The sequence below is a fragment of the Haliotis rufescens genome, unplaced genomic scaffold (genome assembly GCF_023055435.1).
Source record: "Haliotis rufescens isolate VD_foot unplaced genomic scaffold, xgHalRufe1.0.p SCAF_2, whole genome shotgun sequence".
Classification (NCBI taxonomy): Eukaryota; Metazoa; Mollusca; class Gastropoda; order Lepetellida; family Haliotidae; genus Haliotis; species Haliotis rufescens.
In genome coordinates this window covers 60,907,295-60,928,650 of record NW_025963890.1, presented here as the reverse complement: position 1 = coordinate 60,928,650, position 21,356 = coordinate 60,907,295, and the positions used below count along the sequence as shown (strand labels likewise).

At 40.8% G+C, this 21,356-nt stretch overlaps 1 protein-coding gene across 3 annotated transcripts in view; it reads right to left on the bottom strand.

Moving 5' to 3' along the window:
• The window catches only part of LOC124143327 (high affinity cAMP-specific 3',5'-cyclic phosphodiesterase 7A-like), a 94,873-nt gene that overhangs the window by 6,263 nt on the left and 67,254 nt on the right, over window positions 1-21,356 (bottom strand). For all 3 annotated transcript variants that reach the window (XM_048400282.1, XM_048400284.1, XM_048400285.1), the window contains exons 5-11: window positions 10,936-10,999; window positions 6,643-6,738; window positions 5,316-5,416; window positions 3,594-3,725; window positions 2,343-2,434; window positions 1,462-1,543; window positions 1,031-1,096 (exon numbers count right to left, since the gene is read on the bottom strand). In XM_048400282.1, coding sequence (XP_048256239.1) covers window positions 1,031-1,096; window positions 1,462-1,543; window positions 2,343-2,434; window positions 3,594-3,725; window positions 5,316-5,416; window positions 6,643-6,738; window positions 10,936-10,999 — 633 coding nt within the window. The remainder of the gene's footprint in view (window positions 1-1,030; window positions 1,097-1,461; window positions 1,544-2,342; window positions 2,435-3,593; window positions 3,726-5,315; window positions 5,417-6,642; window positions 6,739-10,935; window positions 11,000-21,356) is intronic.

Genomic DNA, 21,356 nt, shown 5'->3' with positions numbered 1-21,356 from the left:
CCCCAGATCTTCATGGGTCAACAACAGTGAGAAGTCAATGACATCGTTCAGTGTAATAATGCAACACAAGCCCCGCCCATTCTATTATCAGCCAATCAGGTGTCCATAGGCATTGGCCCTTTTTTTTCAGTTTTATGAAACAAATGCAAAACAAATTACTTGGTTAGACAATAAAATGCCACTGAATCACTTGCAATTTTATTTATAAAAGAATATTATATGTCAAATACATGATGTATATTTGGTGTTTGAAGTCAAAACCTATCAAATAATATACTACAGTAATAACTTAAAGGAAGAGAATTTATGGATGTCAACTTCTTCATTATGAGGAAGAGGTGAGGTGAGGTGAAATTGGGTTTAACTTCGCGTCCAAGATTATTGCACTTATATAGCAACGTGCATGCACGTGTGTGACTGTGGCTGCTTGTACTAGTCCGGACTGATGCTGATTTATAGTGCTAGCTCACTGAGATACCATGCCGCAGTTTAACATGAATACCCCACTCAGACACAGTATACTGACTCCAAGCCGACCAGTCCTTGTTTTAGCCCCTTAATGTCGAGCGCCAGACAGGGTAACAACAAGTACCATCTTTTAACGTCTTTTGGAAAGGACGCGGCTAGGGATCGAACCCCGGACCTTCCGCTCTCCGGGCGGACGCTCTACCACAAGACCACGGAGGCGGCATTATGAGGAAGATGTTTCGGAGTATATGCTTACTCCTTCATCACCTGATGAAGAAGTAAGCATATACTCTGAAATGTTGTGTTCCTCAAAATATAGAAGCTGACATCCATAAATTCTCTTCCTTATGTGTATCACTTCTAAATGCCTTTCAAAGACAGTAATAACTTGTCTGTAGATAATTATTTCAGAATTCCTTTTGTGACTTTCGCCAAAATGAAATTTAATTCTTTACTCATACATTTGTTCATAAATATGTAGGCTATGATATCTGTAAATGTCACTTAGAAGTTTTAGTATCAGTGCAGATAATGTCTTTTTGATACACATTCTTCTACTTACTTGTAATATGAAATGTCTGTCCTCAATGTTATTTTCGTAGTCAAATTCTTCATTATCTAGAAGCCTCTGAAAAATATCAACGACCACGTCAACATCCTCAGGTACTGCAAATATTAACAAAGACACTGAGGAAAGATGCAGTATTTCATACAGCCTCCATCATTTAAAACAACAATTTTACGTTGGACCCACTGACGAGTTCCATATTATAGTCATCGAAAGACTCGAAAGAATTCAAGCAGGAATTTTGATTTCATAGCTTCTTTTTTCTCTCACTCATACTGAGACAGTGAGACAAATAAAGGCCAGCTATGTTGTGTCTGGGTCAGTTGAGTCCATCCAATCCTCATGTAAAACGGCTCAAACGACAAGGTAGTGGGGAAATACCTGACCCGGAATTTCATCGAGGACATCATACAGAAATGACTCACTCTAAATTTAAGAAGGAATTCCTGCTGGCGTGTGATGTCCGTCGCCAAAATCAGAGACTTGATCTGCTTCACAACAGCGTCCCTGAAATAGAATCAAGCTCATTAACACTTTACAAATCCTGTAGTTAGACATTTATGATGACCAAAGCATTGTTAATGAGCCTAGAAATGCTTCCTGGCAAGAAAACAATTACAGTGTCACATGAGTTGTGTCCCCTTAACCACAAGACACTTTGATAGAGTATTTATTTTGTATTGATACATGCTTGCTGACCATGCTTTACACATTGAACCAATGTGGGGGTCAAGCTTAGGTCTTCGGCATGTAAAGGATTTGCACAGCAAAAGATTGGGTACAAATGAATGGGCTAGTCATGCTCTGAATGAATATTGACAGTTAAAGCGTATTTAATCCATTACAGTGTTGATCAATTGTTACAATTCCTAGCAAAACGCGGGGTAAAATTAACATTCTTATTCCACTAGTTCTTACAATGATAATGTAGCAAAACTCTTAAAAATGACAAAAACTATTGAGCAGATTGGCAAGGACTACAGGACTATTTCTAATGCTGACAAGTGAGTGAGTGAGTGAGTTGGGTTTAATGCCGCTTTTAACAGTATTCCAGTTATATCGCGGCGTGTCAGCTTAATGTGGGAGGAAAGCCCGAAGTGATGCAGACGTTTACCACTTCGGTGAAACCCACGAGCATGGGTATGATGCTGACAAACCAAGAAACATAATTGGGGCGAACCGGGATTCGAACCCACAATCATAGGTTTCTGGCGTGCCCAAGGGACGCAACTCTGCACAGCGAATCGCGGCGCCTTAGACGACTGGGCCACCCGTGCCCCCTAACGCTGACAAGGTATCAACTGACCACTGATCCTTGGGTAGATGGTCAAACACTCTTGTCTCCTGCAGCACTCCAACTGCAGACCTCCAGTGATGGTTCTCCAACACTGACGAGTTCTGAAAAGAAACAAAGAAACAGTTTCAAGTATCTCATCAAAATGAAATTTAAAAAAGTTGTTTTCAATGAAAATAAAAATGCTTCATGCTCAGTCAAGGTCTTCAAAATGATTGGTGCGGATGGCAGTTTTTAAGTTTGAAAACACATGCTGCAGATGGGTCAGTTTCCCAATATAAGTTTTCAAACTAAAAATACTGGTAATTTGAGGATGTTTACAGATGCAGGTTATTCCTGAGAGTCCTTACTGTATTTTAGTATAACACATGATTTCAATTCCTCTCATTATGCCTAAAGTGATAATACCCTGGTAAAACAGAATGCTTAGCAAATAACTACCTTAAAAAGAAATTTCTGGTTTGGGAAAACACTTAATTATCTTGAGCAAGACAAGTTTTTAAAAAAAGTTCTATGCCTCTAGCTACCTCCATAAAAATGAGTATTTCTGGTTTAATTACTTAACCTCCTTTCAGGAATTACATGTCCAATGAAGTACAACTTTAAAACAGAAAAAGTCTAGCTACCTTCATAAGAAGGTTATACACACTTCCTGGTTAAAAACATCACATCAGTCTGGGAAACACATCCCCAGTGCAGTACAACTTTGAAACAGAGAGTCCCAAAATACTACTTGTAGTTTCTTCAAATATCTGAATCACACTTACACACACATTACACATTGTCCACATCGGATGAGATGGTTTACAAAAATGCATATGGTTTTGTTTGTTGTTTAACGGCGCACTCAGCAATATTCCAGCTATATGACGGCGGTCTGTAAATAATCCAGTGATTAATATCATGAGCATCGATCCACGCAATTGGGATCGATGACATTTATCAACCAAGTCAGCAAGCATGGAATGGCGATCTGTAAATAATCAAGTCCAGACCAGACAATCCAGTGATTGACATCATGAGCATCGATCCAATTGGGATATGATGATATGCATCAACCAAGTCAGCAAACCTGACCACCCGATACGGTTTGCCGCCTTTTATGACAAGCATTGGTTGCTGAAGACCTATTCTACCCCGAATCCTCACGGGTGCAAAAATGCATAATGAGGACTCGCAGTATACAATGTAGCAATATGTGTTGCCATGGTATTATGGAAGACTTAAATACCGAAAGATAGCAAGGCATTGTGGAGTACTTACATTATACAATGTAGCCAGATGATTAGCCGTGGCAATGAGGAAGGTGTTATTGACCCCAGGATGATCCAAGTCATGTGACATTGATCCAATGAAGGCTACCATAACCTCCAAAGAAGTCACACAGCTTCGAAGCTGAAAAAGTCAACGGTACTTTATGAGTAAGAACATTCAGCTAAACAGTGTTTCATATTTGCATCTGCTAGTTTACAGGCTTATCCCAATTCCACCTTGATGACTTGTTGATTTAGTTGAAGGCGGAGGTCTCAGATGATGAGGGAAGGATTAGGAACCACCTTCAACACACTGGAGCTGACAATATTTTTCTACGCTCACTCATAAATAGATATATTTTTCAAGGACCAGAAAATCCAGAAATTGACATTATGAGCATCGATCTACGCAATTGGGATATGATGATATGCATCAACCAAGTCCGTTAGCCTGACCACCCGACCCCGTTAGTCGCCCTTTGGCACAAGCACAGTCGCCTTTTATGGCGAGCATGGGTTGCGGAAGACCTGTTCTACCCCGGATCTTCACAGGTCAGTCATGCTATGAACCCTATAGCTAAGGGGGTATGGGGTTCATAGAAACATAGAAAAGCCAAGACAACATCTCCTCAAATTACTAACAAATTACCATGTTAGTCATAATACTCGTAATTAAAGAAGCTGACTAGAGTTTGAACTATTTTTACCAGCAATCAAACAAAGCTGTGACATAATCTTCAACAAAAGCAACTGTAATTAATGCCACAGGATCAACTGGTCACACATAATGACAAGGCATATCCAGTGTTCGAATTTAAGCATGTAGGTCAAGGGATTCTTGTCATAAACCTCATGTTGAAAATGTAGGGGCCCTGGAATAAATACCATAGAGGATCTAAAGGGACCCCCTAAATTTTAAACTTTTCATATCCCTCAGAAATATGAATACAGGAGTGTATTTAACTTGTCTGTAAATATTTATTTTTTTCAACTTATAAATTGTACCCATTTAACACATGTATCATATTATAATCTCTCATGGGATTCAGATAAACTGAGCTTCTTTTTGTCATGGAAATACTGGTTATGCCATTAAAATGTGTCTCGAGTTAATTAACCTATATTTAAGTTATTAAATAAGTGAAAACATATGAATGGTTTATATGGATGGAACATACTTTTTTTGTCATGCTGTTAATGTGCTTATTATTCAACTCCTTAAAGACGCCACAAGTGCCGTATATATAATTACCTTATAACATAGAACGTGAAGAATTAAAAACAATTAAATGCATATCAGGTGAGGTGAAATTGGGTTTAACGTCGCGTCCAAGATTATTGCACTTATAGAGCGACGTGCATGCACGTGTGTGTGTGTGTGTGGCTGCTTGTACTAGTCCGGACTGATGCCGATTTATAGTGCTAGCCCACTGAGATACCATGCCGCTGTTTAATATGAATACCCCACTCAGACACAGTATACTGACTCCGAGCTGACCAGTCCTTGTTTCAGCCCTTTAATGCCGAGCGCCAGACAGGGTAACAACAAGTACCATCCTTTAACGTCTTTTGGGGATCAAACCCCGGACCTTCTGCTCTCCGAGCGGACGCTCTACCACTAGATCACGGAGGCTGTCTAAATGCATATCAAGTATGATCATGTAACCTAGAAGTACTACAATACACGTGTAGCCAGTGAGTACTGTTTTGGCAGAGGTGTTTGGGGGCTTACTTGGGGTTCTTGTAGGAAGCAGTGCATTGCCTGTGTCACATCAGCGGCATGAACAGCATTGTGGTAGGAATTGTTGTCATGGTAACCACTTTCTAGTAATGCTGAAACATACACCATCACAGAACAAAATTAATGTTGAGTGACTATTGCTCTCATTGATAACTGTATTCATATTATATATGTTCATTCTATATTCATTTGAATTTTCTGACATGCACATAGGAGTTTGGAGTATAAACAAAATAAGTACATAGCTGTTTTAGTAAGTTTCAGTTGATCATAATGTCAAAGAAATTCTGTTTTTGTGTAAAAAAATCACTGCATATCAAAATTTCCTGATAGTGCAGCCAGTTACCTCCCTTAATCTTGAAGCTCCTACAAGTTGCCTCCCCTTTTTATGAAACACCTTCAGTATCTCATGTTTTCCTGTGATTGTTGTAGAGTGAAGTGTGAAGTGCATGTTGTTTTAAGCCACAGTCAGCAACATTCTATCCATATCATGGTGGCCTAGAAACAATCATATCCCGACCAGGCAAACCAGTGACTGACAGCATGAGTTCGTTTGTTTGTTTGTTTATTTGTTGTTTAACGCCGCACTCAGCAATATTCCAGCTATATGACAGTGGCCTGTTAATAATCAAGTCTGGACCAGACAATCCATTGATTGACATCATGAGCATCGATCCACGCAATTGGGATACGATGACATGCATAAACCAAATCGGCGAGCCTGATCACCCGATCCCGTTAGTCGCCTCTTACGACAAGCATTGTCACCTGTTACAGCAAGCATGGGTTGCTGAAGACCTATTCTACCCGGATCGTCACAGGTCTACAGCATGTGTAGCCATGCATATCCGGTGAGGTGAGGTGAAATTTGGTTAAACGTCGTGTCCAAGATTATTCCACTTACATAGCAACGTGCATGCACGTGTGTGTGTGGCTGCTTGTACTAGTCCGGACTGATGCCGATTTATAGTGCTAGCCCACTGAGATACCATGCCGCAGTTTAACATGAATATCCCACTCAGACAAAGTATACTGACTCCGATGACCAGTCCTTGTTTTAGCGCCTTAGTGCCGAGCGCCAGACAGGTTAACAACAAGTACCATCTTTTAACCTGGTATGACGCGGCCGGGGATCAAACCCCGGACCTTCCACTCTCCAGGCGGACGCTCTACCTCTAGACCACGGAGCCATGCATATCACTGAACCAAGGAGGGCTTGGGACATAATTTGCTTCCCAATCCTACCAGGGTTTTCAGCATTAGGTGACTGTGCCCCCGATGTTTATTCAATGCATGATAGCATGAAAACAATACTTACTGAAACACCTCATTAACTTGAGAATATCAAGATGGAAGACCGATATGAGATCATAGTTTTGGAAAAGTTGGAATGCAATATGGAAGAGTGATCGACCTGGAATGAAACAAAAGACAAACATATAGGTGTTGTGCGAGCATCATACATTCTAGGTAACACGGTTTTTACATGGGAAATAGATTTGGACCAGTTTCTAAAAAAAAGACCTCCACTTTTAAACAAAGGCATTTCTTTCAACTTCATGTGTCTTTCAACCTATTCACCTGAAGAAGGAGTAAGCATAATGTTGTTTTCCTTGAAATACAGAGTTGCCTCAATAAATTTACTCTCTTCATACCATAAACTACTTCTTTTAAGCTATGGAATAAACAAAATGTTCTTGGGCAGTACTTTTGAAATATATGGACAGTTACCGTTTTACGTCTGTGGAAATGTGTGTTTACTAAGCCAACAAGTCTTCATTTCCTGTGATAAAGCAGTAATAAAAAAATGTTGTACAAGAGTGTCCTACTGATGAGGGTGTTTTTACCTGTACTCCCAACATATAAATAACAGTGAAAATAGCCTCATAAGGTTATTATTCTACCAAATTACATAATTACTGTCATATGACTGTTTTACTGATGTGGGTTTTTGTCTTTTAAGCTGTGTACTCCAAACACATAAATGACAGTGAAACACATCTACAAACCAAGCTGAATAAGCCTCTTGAAAGGATTATTCGTAACTACAGTAATAATATGTTGATAACGCAACAGAGATAGACTAAGTGCTATTTGAAAACATGTCACATGCAGGACTTGCACGCAAACTCAAAGTGTGTAACAATACATGCAAGTTGTGTTTAACACACTTACACGCAGGTTGTGTTTAACACAATCCTGAGCACTAATGAGTTTACGCCACTGTGTGAGCTTCATCTGACTTGTCCGGCCATATGGCTCTCAGATATTCTGCCATGTGTGAGCAGCTACTATTGATCTTACCCTGCATGCAACACCACAGACAACTGGTGTGTCAGGGATCTGGTATCTCGACTACTGTTGTGTCAGGGATCTGGTATCACGACTACTGTTGTGTCAGGGATCTGGGCCCACTTGCACAATGCAATCTTAGCGCTACGACTATTGTAAGCTTATGTTATAGTATGGGAGTTACGATCATCTTAGCGCTAAGATCGCTTTGTGCAGTGGGCCCTGGTGTCTACATCTCTGTTGTGTCAGGGATCTGGTATCTACACAACTGTTGTGTCAGGGATCTGGTGTCTACTCTACTGGTGTGTCAGGGATCTGGTATCTACACTACTGGTGTGTCAGGGATCTGGTGTCTACTGTTGTGTCAGGGATCTGGTATCTACACTACTGTTGTGTCAGGGATCTGGTATCTACACTACTGGTGTGTCAGGGATCTGGTGTCTACACTACTGTTGTGTCAGGGATCTGGTGTCTACACTACTGGTGTGTCAGGGATCTGGTATCTACACTACTGGTGTGTCAGGGATCTGGAGTCTACATTACTGTTGTGTCAGGGATCTGGTGTCTACACTACTGTTGTGTCAGGGATCTGGTATCTACACTACTGGTGTGTCAGGGATCTGGTGTCTACACTACTGGTGTATCAGGGATCTGGTGTCTACACTACTGTTGTGTCAGGGATCTGGTGTCTACACTACTGTTGTGTCAGGGATCTGGTGTCTACACTACTGTTGTGTCAGGGATCTGGTGTCTACTGTTGTGTCAGGGATCTGGTATCTACACTACTGTTGTGTCAGGGATCTGGTGTCTACACTACTGTTGTGTCAGGGATCTGGTATCTACACTACTGTTGTGTCAGGGATCTGGTATCTACACTACTGGTGTGTCAGGGATCTGGTGTCTACACTACTGTTGTGTCAGGGTTCTGGTATCTACTGGTGTGTCAGGGATCTGGTGTCTACACTACTGTTGCGTCAGGGATCTTGTGTCTACTGGTGTGTCAGGGATCTGGTATCTACACTACTGGTGTGTCAGGGATCTGGTGTCTACACTACTGGTGTGTCAGGGACCTGGTGTCTACACTATTGTTGTGTCAGGGATCTGTTGTCTACTGGTGTGTCAGGGATCTGGTATCTACACTACTGTTGTGTCAGGGATCTGGTGTCTACTGTTGTGTCAGGGATCTGGTACCTACACTACTGGTGTGTCAGGGATCTGGTGTCTACTGGTGTGTCAGGGATCTGGTGTCTACTGGTGTGTCAGGGATATGGTGTCTACTGTTGTGTCAGGGATCTGGTGTCTACTGTTGTGACGGGGATCTGGTATCTACTTTTGTGTCAGGGATCTGGTATCTACTGTTGTGTCAGGGATCTGGTGTCTACTGGTGTGTCAGGGATCTGGTGCTGCTGGTGTGTCAGGGATCTGGTGTCTACTGTTGTGTCAGGGATCTGGTATCTACTGTTGTGTCAGGGATCTGGTGTCTACTGGTGTATCAGGGATCTGGTGTCTACTGGTGTGTCAGGGATATGGTGTCTACTGGTGTGTCAGGGATATGGTGTCTATACGCCTGGTGTGTCAGGGATCTGGTACCTACACTACTGTTGTGTCAGGGATCTGGTGTCTACTGTTGTGTCAGGGATCTGGTATCTACTGTTGTGTCAGGGATCTGGTGTCTACTGTTGTGTCAGGGATCTGGTGTCTACTGGTGTGTCAGGGATATGGTGTCTACTGGTGTGTCAGGGATCTGGTACCTACACTACTGGTGTGTCAGGGATCTGGTGTCTACATTACTGTTGTGTCAGGGATCTGGTGTCTACACTACTGTTGTGTCAGGGATCTGGTGTCTACACTACTGTTGTGTCAGGGATCTGGTGTCTACACTACTGGTGTGTCAGGGATCTGGTATCTACACAACTGTTGTGTCAGGGATCTGGTGTCTACTGGTGTGTCAGGGATCTGGTGCTGCTGGTGTGTCAGGGATCTGGTGTCTACTGTTGTGTCGGGGATCTGGTATCTACTTTTGTGTCAGGGATCTGGTATCTACTGTTGTGTCAGGGATCTGGTGTCTACTGGTGTGTCAGGGATCTGGTGCTGCTGGTGTGTCAGGGATCTGGTGTCTACTGTTGTGTCAGGGATCTGGTGTCTACTGGTGTGTCAGGGATATGGTGTCTACTGGTGTGTCAGGGATCTGGTACCTACACTACTGGTGTGTCAGGGATCTGGTGTCTACATTACTGTTGTGTCAGGGATCTGGTGTCTACACTACTGTTGTGTCAGGGATCTGGTGTCTACACTACTGTTGTGTCAGGGATCTGGTGTCTACACTACTGGTGTGTCAGGGATCTGGTATCTACTGTTGTGTCAGGGATCTGGTGTCTACTGGTGTGTCAGGGATCTGGTGCTGCTGGTGTGTCAGGGATCTGGTGTCTACTGTTGTGTCAGGGATCTGGTATCTACTTTTGTGTCAGGGATCTGGTATCTACTGTTGTGTCAGGGATCTGGTGTCTACTGGTGTGTCAGGGATCTGGTGCTGCTGGTGTGTCAGGGATCTGGTGTCTACTGTTGTGTCAGGGATCTGGTATCTACTGTTGTGTCAGGGATCTGGTGTCTACTGGTGTATCAGGGATCTGGTGTCTACTGGTGTGTCAGGGATATGGTGTCTACTGGTGTGTCAGGGATATGGTGTCTATACGCCTGGTGTGTCAGGGATCTGGTACCTACACTACTGTTGTGTCAGGGATCTGGTGTCTACTGTTGTGTCAGGGATCTGGTATCTACTGTTGTGTCAGGGATCTGGTGTCTACTGTTGTGTCAGGGATCTGGTGTCTACTGGTGTGTCAGGGATATGGTGTCTACTGGTGTGTCAGGGATCTGGTACCTACACTACTGGTGTGTCAGGGATCTGGTACCTACACTACTGGTGTGTCAGGGATCTGGTACTTACACTACTGTTGTGTCAGGGATCTGGTACCTACACTACTGTTGTGTCAGGGATCTGGTACCTACACTTCTGTTGTGTCAGGGATCTGGCGTCTACTCTACGGGTGTGTCAGGGATCTGGTACCTACACTACTGGTACTGAGCACTACAGTTATCACAAGTCAATGTCAAAGAGCGGGAGTTACTCATGCCAAGTTCTCATGCCAAGATGGTTTCAAGGAATAGGTCCCTGATGAAGAACAATATCCAAATCTGCACCCTGTCCTAAGTCTGTAGAGATGCTCATCACTTTATCCTTGATTGTTATCACTTGTCTGCTGAAACATGCCAAAGTGTTGATCACTGTGGATCTCGTGAAACATGGTGAATGTGTACTTACCCCCAGACAATGTGTCCAGGCTGAAGACATTGAAGTCCCAGTGGCCTATTTCTAACAGCAAACACTGCAAGAAAAAGAATTCATTATATAGATAACAATATCATAAAGCATAGTGAAAGAACGCCTGATGTGTTTCATATGACTGTAGTTAATCTGTCATGCCATATAGTCATATAAAAAAATAATAATCGGATTAATGTGGAAACACAGAAATAACACACGTCTAAGACGTTTACAACTTTGGTTAAAATCCACGACTAAGGGTATGGTACTGACAAACCCAGAGATGATACAGGTCGTAGACGTTTACAACTTTGGTTAAAATCCACGACTACGGGTATGGTACGGACAAACCCAGAGATGATACAGGTCGTAGACGTTTACAACTTTGGTTAAAATCCACGACTACGGGTATGGTACGGACAAACCCAGAGATGATACAGGTCTTAGACGTTTACAACTTTGGTTAAAATCCACGACTATGGGTATGGTACTGACAAACCCAGAGATGATACAGGTCGTAGACGTTTACAACTTTGGTTAAAATCCACGACTATGGGTATGGTACTGACAAACCCAGAGATGATACAGGTCGTAGACGTTTACAACTTTGGTTAAAATCCACGACTAAGGGTATGGTACTGACAAACCCAGAGATGATACAGGTGGTAGACGTTAACAACTTTGGTTAAAATCCACGACTATGGGTATGGTACGGACAAACCCAGAGATGATACAGGTCTTAGACGTTTACAACTTTGGTTAAAATCCACGACTATGGGTATGGTACGGAAAAACCCAGAGATGATACAGGTCTTAGACGTTTACAACTTTGGTTAAAATCCACGACTACGGGTATGGTACGGACAAACCCAGAGATGATACAGGTTGTAGACATTTACAACTGTGGTGAAACCCCTGAGTTTGGTCCCGCTAAACCCAGAGTATACCAGAGATTAAACAGCAGAGTAACTATTTCTATCAAAATATGCACCTATCTTAGGCTTATTTATCTTCCTACTTTAAAGGTACAAATACAAAGTGTAACACAAATGTGGTCTAATATTGTAAAGTCATGAAAACTGGGTCCCTTTACACAAAGTGATCTTAGTGCTACGACTATCTAGGAGTTACGATTTTCGTAATGCTGGATTGGAAGCCAGGGCCCTGTTGCACAAAGCGATCTTAGTTCTACGACTGTCTAGTAGTTTATGATAATCTTAGTGGTGGATTGGGAGCCAGGGCCCCGTTGCACAAAGCCTTCTTAGTTCTACGACTGTCTAGTAGTTACGATTATCTTAGTGGTGGATTGGGAGCCAGGGCCCCGTTGCACAAAGTGATCTTAGTGCTACGACTATCTAGTAGTTACGATTATCTTAGTGGTGGATTGGGAGCCAGGGCCCCGTTGCACAAAGTGATCTTAGTGCTACGACTATCTAGGAGTTTACGATAATCTTAATGCTGGATTGGGAGCCAGGGCCTTGTTGCACAAAGCGATCTTAGTGTTACGACAGTCTAGGAGTTACGATTAACTTTGTGCTTGATTGGGAGCCAGGGCCCCATTGCACAAAGTGATCTTAGTGCAGCGACTGTCGTAAGCCTATGTTTAAGTAAGGGAGTTACGATCACCTTAGTGTTAAGATAGCTTTGTGCAACAGGGCCCAGAGCAATACGAAACTCATGTAGGGTCTCAAATACTGCAGTCAACCCAAGTTAATACCTACAGCAAAAAGTTTGAAATACAATATGCTCCGTAAACCTTGAGAATATATGTAAGAGAGTGGGGTAGGTGAGTTGCATTTAAAACCGTTTTGAAAAGAATTTCAGTCATATCATAGCATAAGAAAATAGGAATAAATTTATGACACCATTGCACTTTTACATCCATTTAAGTGAAACCATGCATAAGAATTAACCTCACACATAACACCACAAATGGAACATCAACCTCTGACAGTCTGCCAGATGAGGAAATCCATTAACCAATAGGTTACTCAGGGACAACGACCACTGACCTGTGCCAGTAGTGCATTGTTTCACCATCCTATCAATAAACAATCTGAATCAATTCCTTGTCTTATGAGAACATAACAATGTGTCACTTCTGTTTTTCCACCTCACTTTATTTCCCGTTAACCAGAAGCCTGGGAAATGACCCGCCCGGCTTTCCTGCTGTCTCTTCAGAATTTCCGTGACATTTCTGACGAAAATGAGCAATTTCGCAAAAGTGGGGTATAAAGATTGTCAAGGCACTACATTTTATGAGGTGTGTAGGCGAAGAGTAAAATCAAGAGATTACCTTGTAATGGATTCGAGCAACTTTTGCTGAAGAGTGCACAATGATAATGTCTCATCGCAACACTTATTATCCCAGCGCCATGTCAAATCATCTACTAGATGAACATCATCAGCTAAGCACGGCAAAATATGCCTTGTTGTCTAAATTACATGTTTAAAGTGTGCTGTTGAAAAGATGGCTTCAGGCGACAGCTAAGTGGTATATTTTCTCCATCTTCTTAAACAAGGAAGCCTATTTGCCATTTTTCGTCCTTGTGACAAGAAATTGAGATTTGGTTGTAAATGGAAACTGTCCAATTTTGAAAAATTGTGGCAAAAAAATGAAATTGAACATGGAATCATCACCCAAACTTCAGGCAGAAACTGTGGAGTGAGTGAGTGAGTGAGTGAGTGAGTGAGTGAGTGAGTGAGTGAGTGAGTGAATGGCTGGGTGTGCGAGTGAGTGAGTGAGTGAGTGAGTGAGTGAGTGAGTGAGGTAGTGGATTAATGGGTTAATGGGTTTTGGAAGGAAGGGAGCAAGTTTGGTTTAACGCCCACTTTCAGTAGTATTTCAGTCATATCACGACGTGTCAGCTAGATCGGGGATGAAAGGCACTGAATCTTCTAAGAAAAATTTGCTTGTGGCAGTCCATATACATGCAGTAAGCTAGAAAGACTGGTAGTAAAAGCCACTTTGAACAGGTTTTCAGTTACTGTAAATTAAAAACGTCATCACCAGAGAATAGCCAGTCTCCATGATGCATTGGGCATACAAGGCAAAATAGTCATGAAAATCATGACATTAATGCTACCCTGTACACTCCTATATAGAGTGATGCATCTTCATCTGGACATACTGGGCATCGTTGGGACCACTGGTCAGTACACATGCCAGAGGAAATAACATGCATGTCAAAATTTAGCAATGAAAGTGATTGTCATTAAAGTTTGATTTATCCTGACCTGAATCCCAGTGTTGTAGGGTTAAGCTCCAAATGGAAAGGTAAGGTGAGATGGGGTTTAGCGTCGCATCTAAGATTATTGTAGCAACATGCATGCACATGTGTGTTTGGCTGCTTGTACTTGTCCGGACTGATGCCGATTTCATAGTGCTAGCACACTTACAGAGATACCATGCCGCAGTTTAATATGAATACCCCACTCAGACACAGTATACTGACTCCGAGCCGACCAGTCCTTGTTTTAGCCCCTTAATGACAAGCGCCAGACAGGGTAATAACAAGTACCATCTCTTAACGTCTTTTGGTATGACACGGCCGGGGATTGAACCACTAAACCATGGAGGCGTTCATATGTGCCCAAACCTGCAAAGCTATCTTAAATCTGCGCAAGAACATTTTATATAAGAGTTTCCGTATTAATATTTTCTAGTTTATTCTGTATTTTATGTCAATATATTCTGTATTTTATTCAAATATGCTTTGTATATACTTTAAGCCTCTCATATTATATTATGGCATCATATTGTATAATGTTTAATATGTGAAAATGAGGTAAGACTCAATAAATTGTCTGTCTCTATCACGTAACAAAGCTTCCAATACACAATGTAATTAAGTGTTTCTCACTGGGTACCATGTCAAGTAGTGTTAGTGTACACTAGTGGATCAAGCCCATACGATAGTTGCAAACAGCATCGATGTTGTCTCCATTCATGGCAACTGTGACAAATAATCTCATAACAGGCAAAACAGTGCTTCACAATGTCTTGAGCAGCAACAACAGAGGGGGTAAAGCTTAACATAAACATAACATTGTTTACCTGGTGTTTATGTTCGAAAGATCACATAACACTTGAAACATTTACCATCTTTGTTGATTCACTTGACCTATCTCTTTTCAACATACCTCATGTGGCATTTTCTGTTGTTGATTTCATGGATGTTAGGTCAAATGTCAAGTGGGGAATGTCAAGTGGGGAATATCAAGCTAGGGAAAAATCAAGTTCAAGAGGAAAGTAATGTTTTCATGGCATTTGAAGTCTATATGTTTGGCCATGTTGTTTACTGATTAATGAGACAGTGTTTCAATATTTTAAAAGTAGACCTATTCACATGACTTTAATAGAACATTTTTAATCAAGGGGTCTACCCTCTCATTAAGGCCAGGCATTGTTTTAAACTTATTTACGAAAAGGCTGACTCCAAAAAATTAATGTGAAAAAACAACAAAAGAAAAAGCAGTGTTTTGGGGGTTCTGGAGACCAGAAATAAGTAACAAATTAGATAAAACACACTTCATTTACTGTTTCTATCAATATTAAACAAATTATATAAAAACAATGTAATCAAAATCTGTGGAAAATGTATCATAAAAAGTCCTGCCCCCAATTATTTTTTTTCTAAATGTCATCCTACCTCTATTGAACATTATAGAGGAAATCGAAACAATTGTTTGAAATTGGAAACAGCTCAGTTTGGGAGGAAAGATCTGTGACACACGTTTGCCAATTCGTGATGAATTTGTGATTCCAATCCAAGATTAGTGGAAACTGGCCTGAAACGGGTTGGTAGGGTTATCTAGTGTGTGTGTGAGTTTGTTGTTGTACACTGCACTCCGCAGCATTCCAGCTATAACATGGCAGTCAGTAAATAATCAGGACCAGACAATCCAGTGATTGATATTGTGAGCATCGATCCACCTCATCAACCAAGGCACCCACCCTGACAGCCCGATTCATTAGTCGCCTCATACAGCCTGCATAGGTTGCTGGACTTCCCATGGAGACCCGTGAAGATTCCGGGGTAGAATAGGTCTTCAGCACCCCATACTTGCCGTAAAAAGCGACTATGCTTGTCGTAAAAGGTGACTAACGGGATCGGGTGGTCAGGCTCGCTGACTTGGTTGATACATGTCATTGATCCCAGATGCTCATGATATCAATCACTGGAGTGTCTGGTCCAGACTCGATTATTTTACAGACCGCCATCATATAGCTGGAATATTGCTGAGTGGGGCGTTAAACAACCAACCAACCAACCAACTTCCCATGGAGGTGAGTTATCTTGTACATTATATAACATCTCATTTGAAGTGTTTACATATCATAAATTAATTACTTTAGCACACCATATTACAAACCATTCTATGAACAGTCACAGTTGAGCTGAGGCTTTTAAGGCCGATTGTCAGTTTCAAAATCTCCTCAAAGGATTTCAGCAACAAACAATAATTTCTCTTTTCTTTTTACATCAAACATGACATTCAACAAATCTTGCATTAAGTGGTTGAAATCAATTATCCTAGTTTCAGTCTGTTGCTTTTTAAATCTGTCACGTCAAGTTTCATATGCAAATCTTCCTTAAAGACGAAGAGAAATACAAGGTATTCTAAGCATGTTCCGTGCCACTTCCGTCTTCAGGGCTGTTGGGATCTCTATGGAATTGAAGATCCCATCTATCCTGGAAGTCTGTGATCAATGCAACAATGTGATACATGTGTACAGCATTCAATCATCTGCACCACACAGGTCCCAACTGACACATGACATCCATGCAAATCTCTCAGAAATCGAAATAAATGACGATAAATTGATTTCCTGTACCCTCTGACAATTGACAAATACTTGGGATCAATTCTGTCAATGCTAATGTTGTCTGCCAAAGTTGTGATTTTTATTTGCAAGCGCCTGTACCCAATTTTGTCCACGTTTTTAGAAGTTGTTTTTGTCAGTGCCATGGCACATTTTTGTAACGACCAAGTTCTGTCTAAAACTTTCTATTATAAATGGAACATTCTGTAATAACCAAGTTCTGTCGAAAACTTTCTATTATAAACAGAACATTCTGTAATAACCAAGTTCTGTCGAAAACTTTCTATTATAAACAGAACATTCTGTAATAACCAAGTTCTGTCTAAAACTTTCTATTATAAACAGAACATTCTGTAACAACCAAGTTCTGTCTAAAACTTTCTATTATAAACAGAACATTCTGTAATGACCAAGTTCTGTCGAAAACTTTCTATATTAAACGGAACATTCTGTAATGACCAAGTTCTGTCGAAAACTTTCTATTATAAACAGAACATTCTGTAATAACCAAGTTCTGTCGAAAACTTTCTATATTAAACGGAACATTCTGTACCAACCAAGTTCTGTCTAAAACTTTCTATTATAAACAGAACATTCTGTAATAACCAAGTTCTGTCGAAAACTTTCTATATTAAACGGAACATTCTGTACCAACCAAGTTCTGTCTAAAACTTTCTATTATAAACAGAACATTCTGTAATAACCAAGTTCTGACCAAAACCTTCTATTATAAACGGAACATTCTGTAACAACCTTTTCCCATTTTCAACTTTCTACTACATAACACTGAGCAATCTGTACGAACTGTGGTCTGTATACAACTTTCTATTATATAACAGAACATTCTTGAAAACTGGCTTGGAGTCAGTGTACTGTGTCTGAGCAGGGTTTGGTTTGGTTTGTTGTTTTACGCCGCACTCAGCAATATTCCAGCTATATGACGGCGGTCTGTAAATAATCAAGGTCCGGACCAGTCAATCCAGTGATTTACATCATGAACATCGATCCACTCAATTGGGATGGATGACATGCATCAACCAAGTCAGCGAGCCTGACCACCCGATCTCATTAGTTGCCTCTTACAACAAGCATAGACGCTTTTTACGGCAAGCATGGTTAATCAGGCGGTCGGGTAGCCTAGTGGTTAAAGTGTTCGCTTGTCACGCCGAAGACCCGGGTTCGATTCCTGACATGGGTACAGTGTGTGAAGCACATTTCTGGTGTCCCCGCCGTGATATTGCTGGAATACTGCTAAAAGAGGTGTAAAACCAGACTCACTCACTGATATTGTAATCACAATGCCGTGAACAACCATCCTGCCTGAACCACAGTAGCAAGTTGCTGGAGGTATCAAGTAGCTACAAGAACTGCCGCCTAACAATAGTTGTAGATTACACCTAAAGTCCCCACAAGCCACATAGGAAGCTCAAATATTTGCCCCTTGTCTGCTAAAATCCCACTGTCATCATCTTCGGATTATAATGGCGACAACTTAAGCGGGTATTTGTTTGCAGCTATTGTTGCAGTGATACTTAGAAGCATGTATTGAGTTCCTAACAACTGGCTGCCTGTTTTGTAACAAAGATATAATTACAACATTACGTGGTTTATTGTGATGGTGAATTATTATGACGTAACAATATGACTGAAATATAAAAAACAAAGAAAATTGTAAGGATTGTTTATTGTTTAACGCTGCACTCGGCTATATTCCAGCTATATGGCGGCTGTCTGTGAATAATCAAGTCTGGACCAGACAATCCAGTGATTGACAGACATCACATCTATTGATCTACACAGTTAAGATATAATGACATGATTCAAACAAGTCAGCGAGCCTGACCACACGATCCCATTCAATAGTTGCCTATTACCACAAGTATGGGATGCTGAGGACCTATTCTAACCTAGACCTTCATGGGACTATTGTCAGGCATATAAGCATATTTTATGTTGTACACAGAAGACTTAGGGTCAGCCGACAGGCCATGTACATTTATTCGACAGTGACAATATTTTGGGGTGTGAAGAGTTAGGATCTGCTGTGTGAAAGGAGCATTTATTCATATTTGAATAAAAAATCAACAAAAAAGCCTAAGTATCACATTATTATAGTATCATCCCGACTGGACCGAATATGAAAAGTGTCTATTCATTCATGCAATTGATGAGAATGTGTTTTCGACAAAGAAAACTGCATTTGTGAAATCACCAAATCTTACAGACAGAAAAATTTAAATGCTCAAAGAAGCAAAATTTAAGAGGTGCAGAAATCATATTGAGCCAAACTGAGACAATAGCAAAGAAATCCTGATATGAATAATAAAGATAAATCAAACAATGAACACATCCTTGTGGAAAATATGATTTGGCATATAGAAAACTTTAAAATGCTCCATTTCCTCTGTAAGACATCGTAGAAACGATTTCCTCTGTAACCTAGCATCAATCACACATATCCAGCCTATCAGAACCATCGGGGACGCCAACAGCCGCACCAGATTCCATATATCTCTCATCCATCAATACCAAAGTTTTACTCTGTCAGCAAGTTTACATCCAATTTCACATCAACTGCTCCTCTGTAACAATAACGTCTAATGGCAATGCTTAAATTTACATAAAAGATAGATAATTGATATATCAGATGCCTTTTACATGCATAAAGATGTCAGCTTATAATGGTCCACAGCCAATCTGCTTCTCTGACACAAATGTCAAACCAATCATCACTATCAGCCAAATGAAAAGAATCATCCTTTCACTGCATACAACACATTTTCCCGAATATGTCCATTCTTCTGAAAGCTGATAACAAAAGTGCCATCTCACATGACCGAAATATCACAAAAGCTATGCCAGTTAATTAGTACAAATTTGGTTGCAGGTCGTCAGTGTAATACACAAGTGTCATTTCTTATTAATGTCAAGCATGTCAGTAATATCATTTTGAAATATCATCACTTTCGTTTCGGACCTCTGTAAAAATTGCTGTGCGACAACTTCCACGCTGATGACGCAAGCAACTCATTTTACTGATTTCCCTCGGCCCCTCAAGCCGAGCATTACGGGTCCCAACAGGCAGGCAAACATTTCACTCTTCAACCTTGACCTTCTTCCCCATGGTGAATATTGACAAACTCAGCTAAATGGTTATTAATCATTAATGCTTAAACGTTTTTGTGAATGAAATGGCAATGAGTCCATCATGAAAAGATGGGATTCCTCTCTGCTGACACTGACATAGAAACCTTTTCCGTTAAGCAATGACACTTTGTACTCCATTTCAATACACATCGAGGAACTGTGCAACATGGTAGTGGAAAAGAAAATCAATGAATTCCTCAAAAAACAAATTATTTTATTTTTCTTCCAAGTCCCCTAGGAATGATTACGTAAATGTGAATGCTGATATTATTTTCTACAACTACAAGATCAATCTAATAATGACAACTCAGGAGATGTGTCGTTTGGGTTGAGTTCTTCATATTTCATGTAAATATTTGAGTCTGGATCAGACAAACCAATGGCTTATATTAGGATTAAAATAATATTGTCATCATAGTTACGATGCTTGACCACTGGATCCATTTAGTATCTTCTTATTACTAGTATAGGTTATTGGGGATGTCTAATCTAACTCGGAATCACCATGTATTGGTGAAAGGTGTCTGAAAGATGAGGTTGCAACTTGAAGTTAACTGAAGCTGTACCATCGTCACCTTCATCAGTATGATTTGTTTGTCGTTTAACGCTGCACTCGGCAATATTCCAGCTATATGATGGCGGTCTGTAACTAGACAATCCAGTGGTTGATATCATGAGCATTGATTCAATTGTTAATTGGGATCGATGACATGCATCAACTAAGTCAGCGAGTCTGACCACTCGATCCCGTTAGTCGCCTCTTACGACAAGTATGTCACATGCTACCAAATGAAGTGGCACCATTGTCAAATGTTTCTTCATGTGGCACCATTGTCAAATGTCTCTACATGCAGTGTTACCACTGTCAGAGCTCTCAAGATGAAGTGGTACCGATCTTACCGAATGAAGTGGTACCATTGTTTCATGCCTCTGCTTTATAAAGTGGTACCATTGTCTCCAATCTATGCTTAAAGTGGTACCATTGTCTCCAATCTATGCTTAAAGTGGTACCATTGTCACATGCTTCCAAATGAAGTGATACCATTGTTTCATACCTCTGCTAAAAAAAAAGGTACCACTGTTTCATGACTTGGAATGATGTGGTACGATTGCTTCATGCTGCTATGATGAACAATTATTCATATAATGCTTTCTTACACTGACTGACTACTATACTAAAAGGCTGAATGTATCTGAAAGGCTGAAACATTCTTACACGCTTCTCTAAGAACATTATACATTCTCACACGCTTCTCCAAGAACTCTTTATACATTGTCCAATGTTTCTTGAACCTTTTACATTGTCACATGTTCTTCCATGACGCTGTAACATTGTTGCAGTTTATTTTCAGAATTGTAACATTGTTCCATGTTTCTCAATCAAGTTGTTCCACTGACAGGTGGTACGTATTATTTCATTTCATAGCGTACACAGTGATTGTAA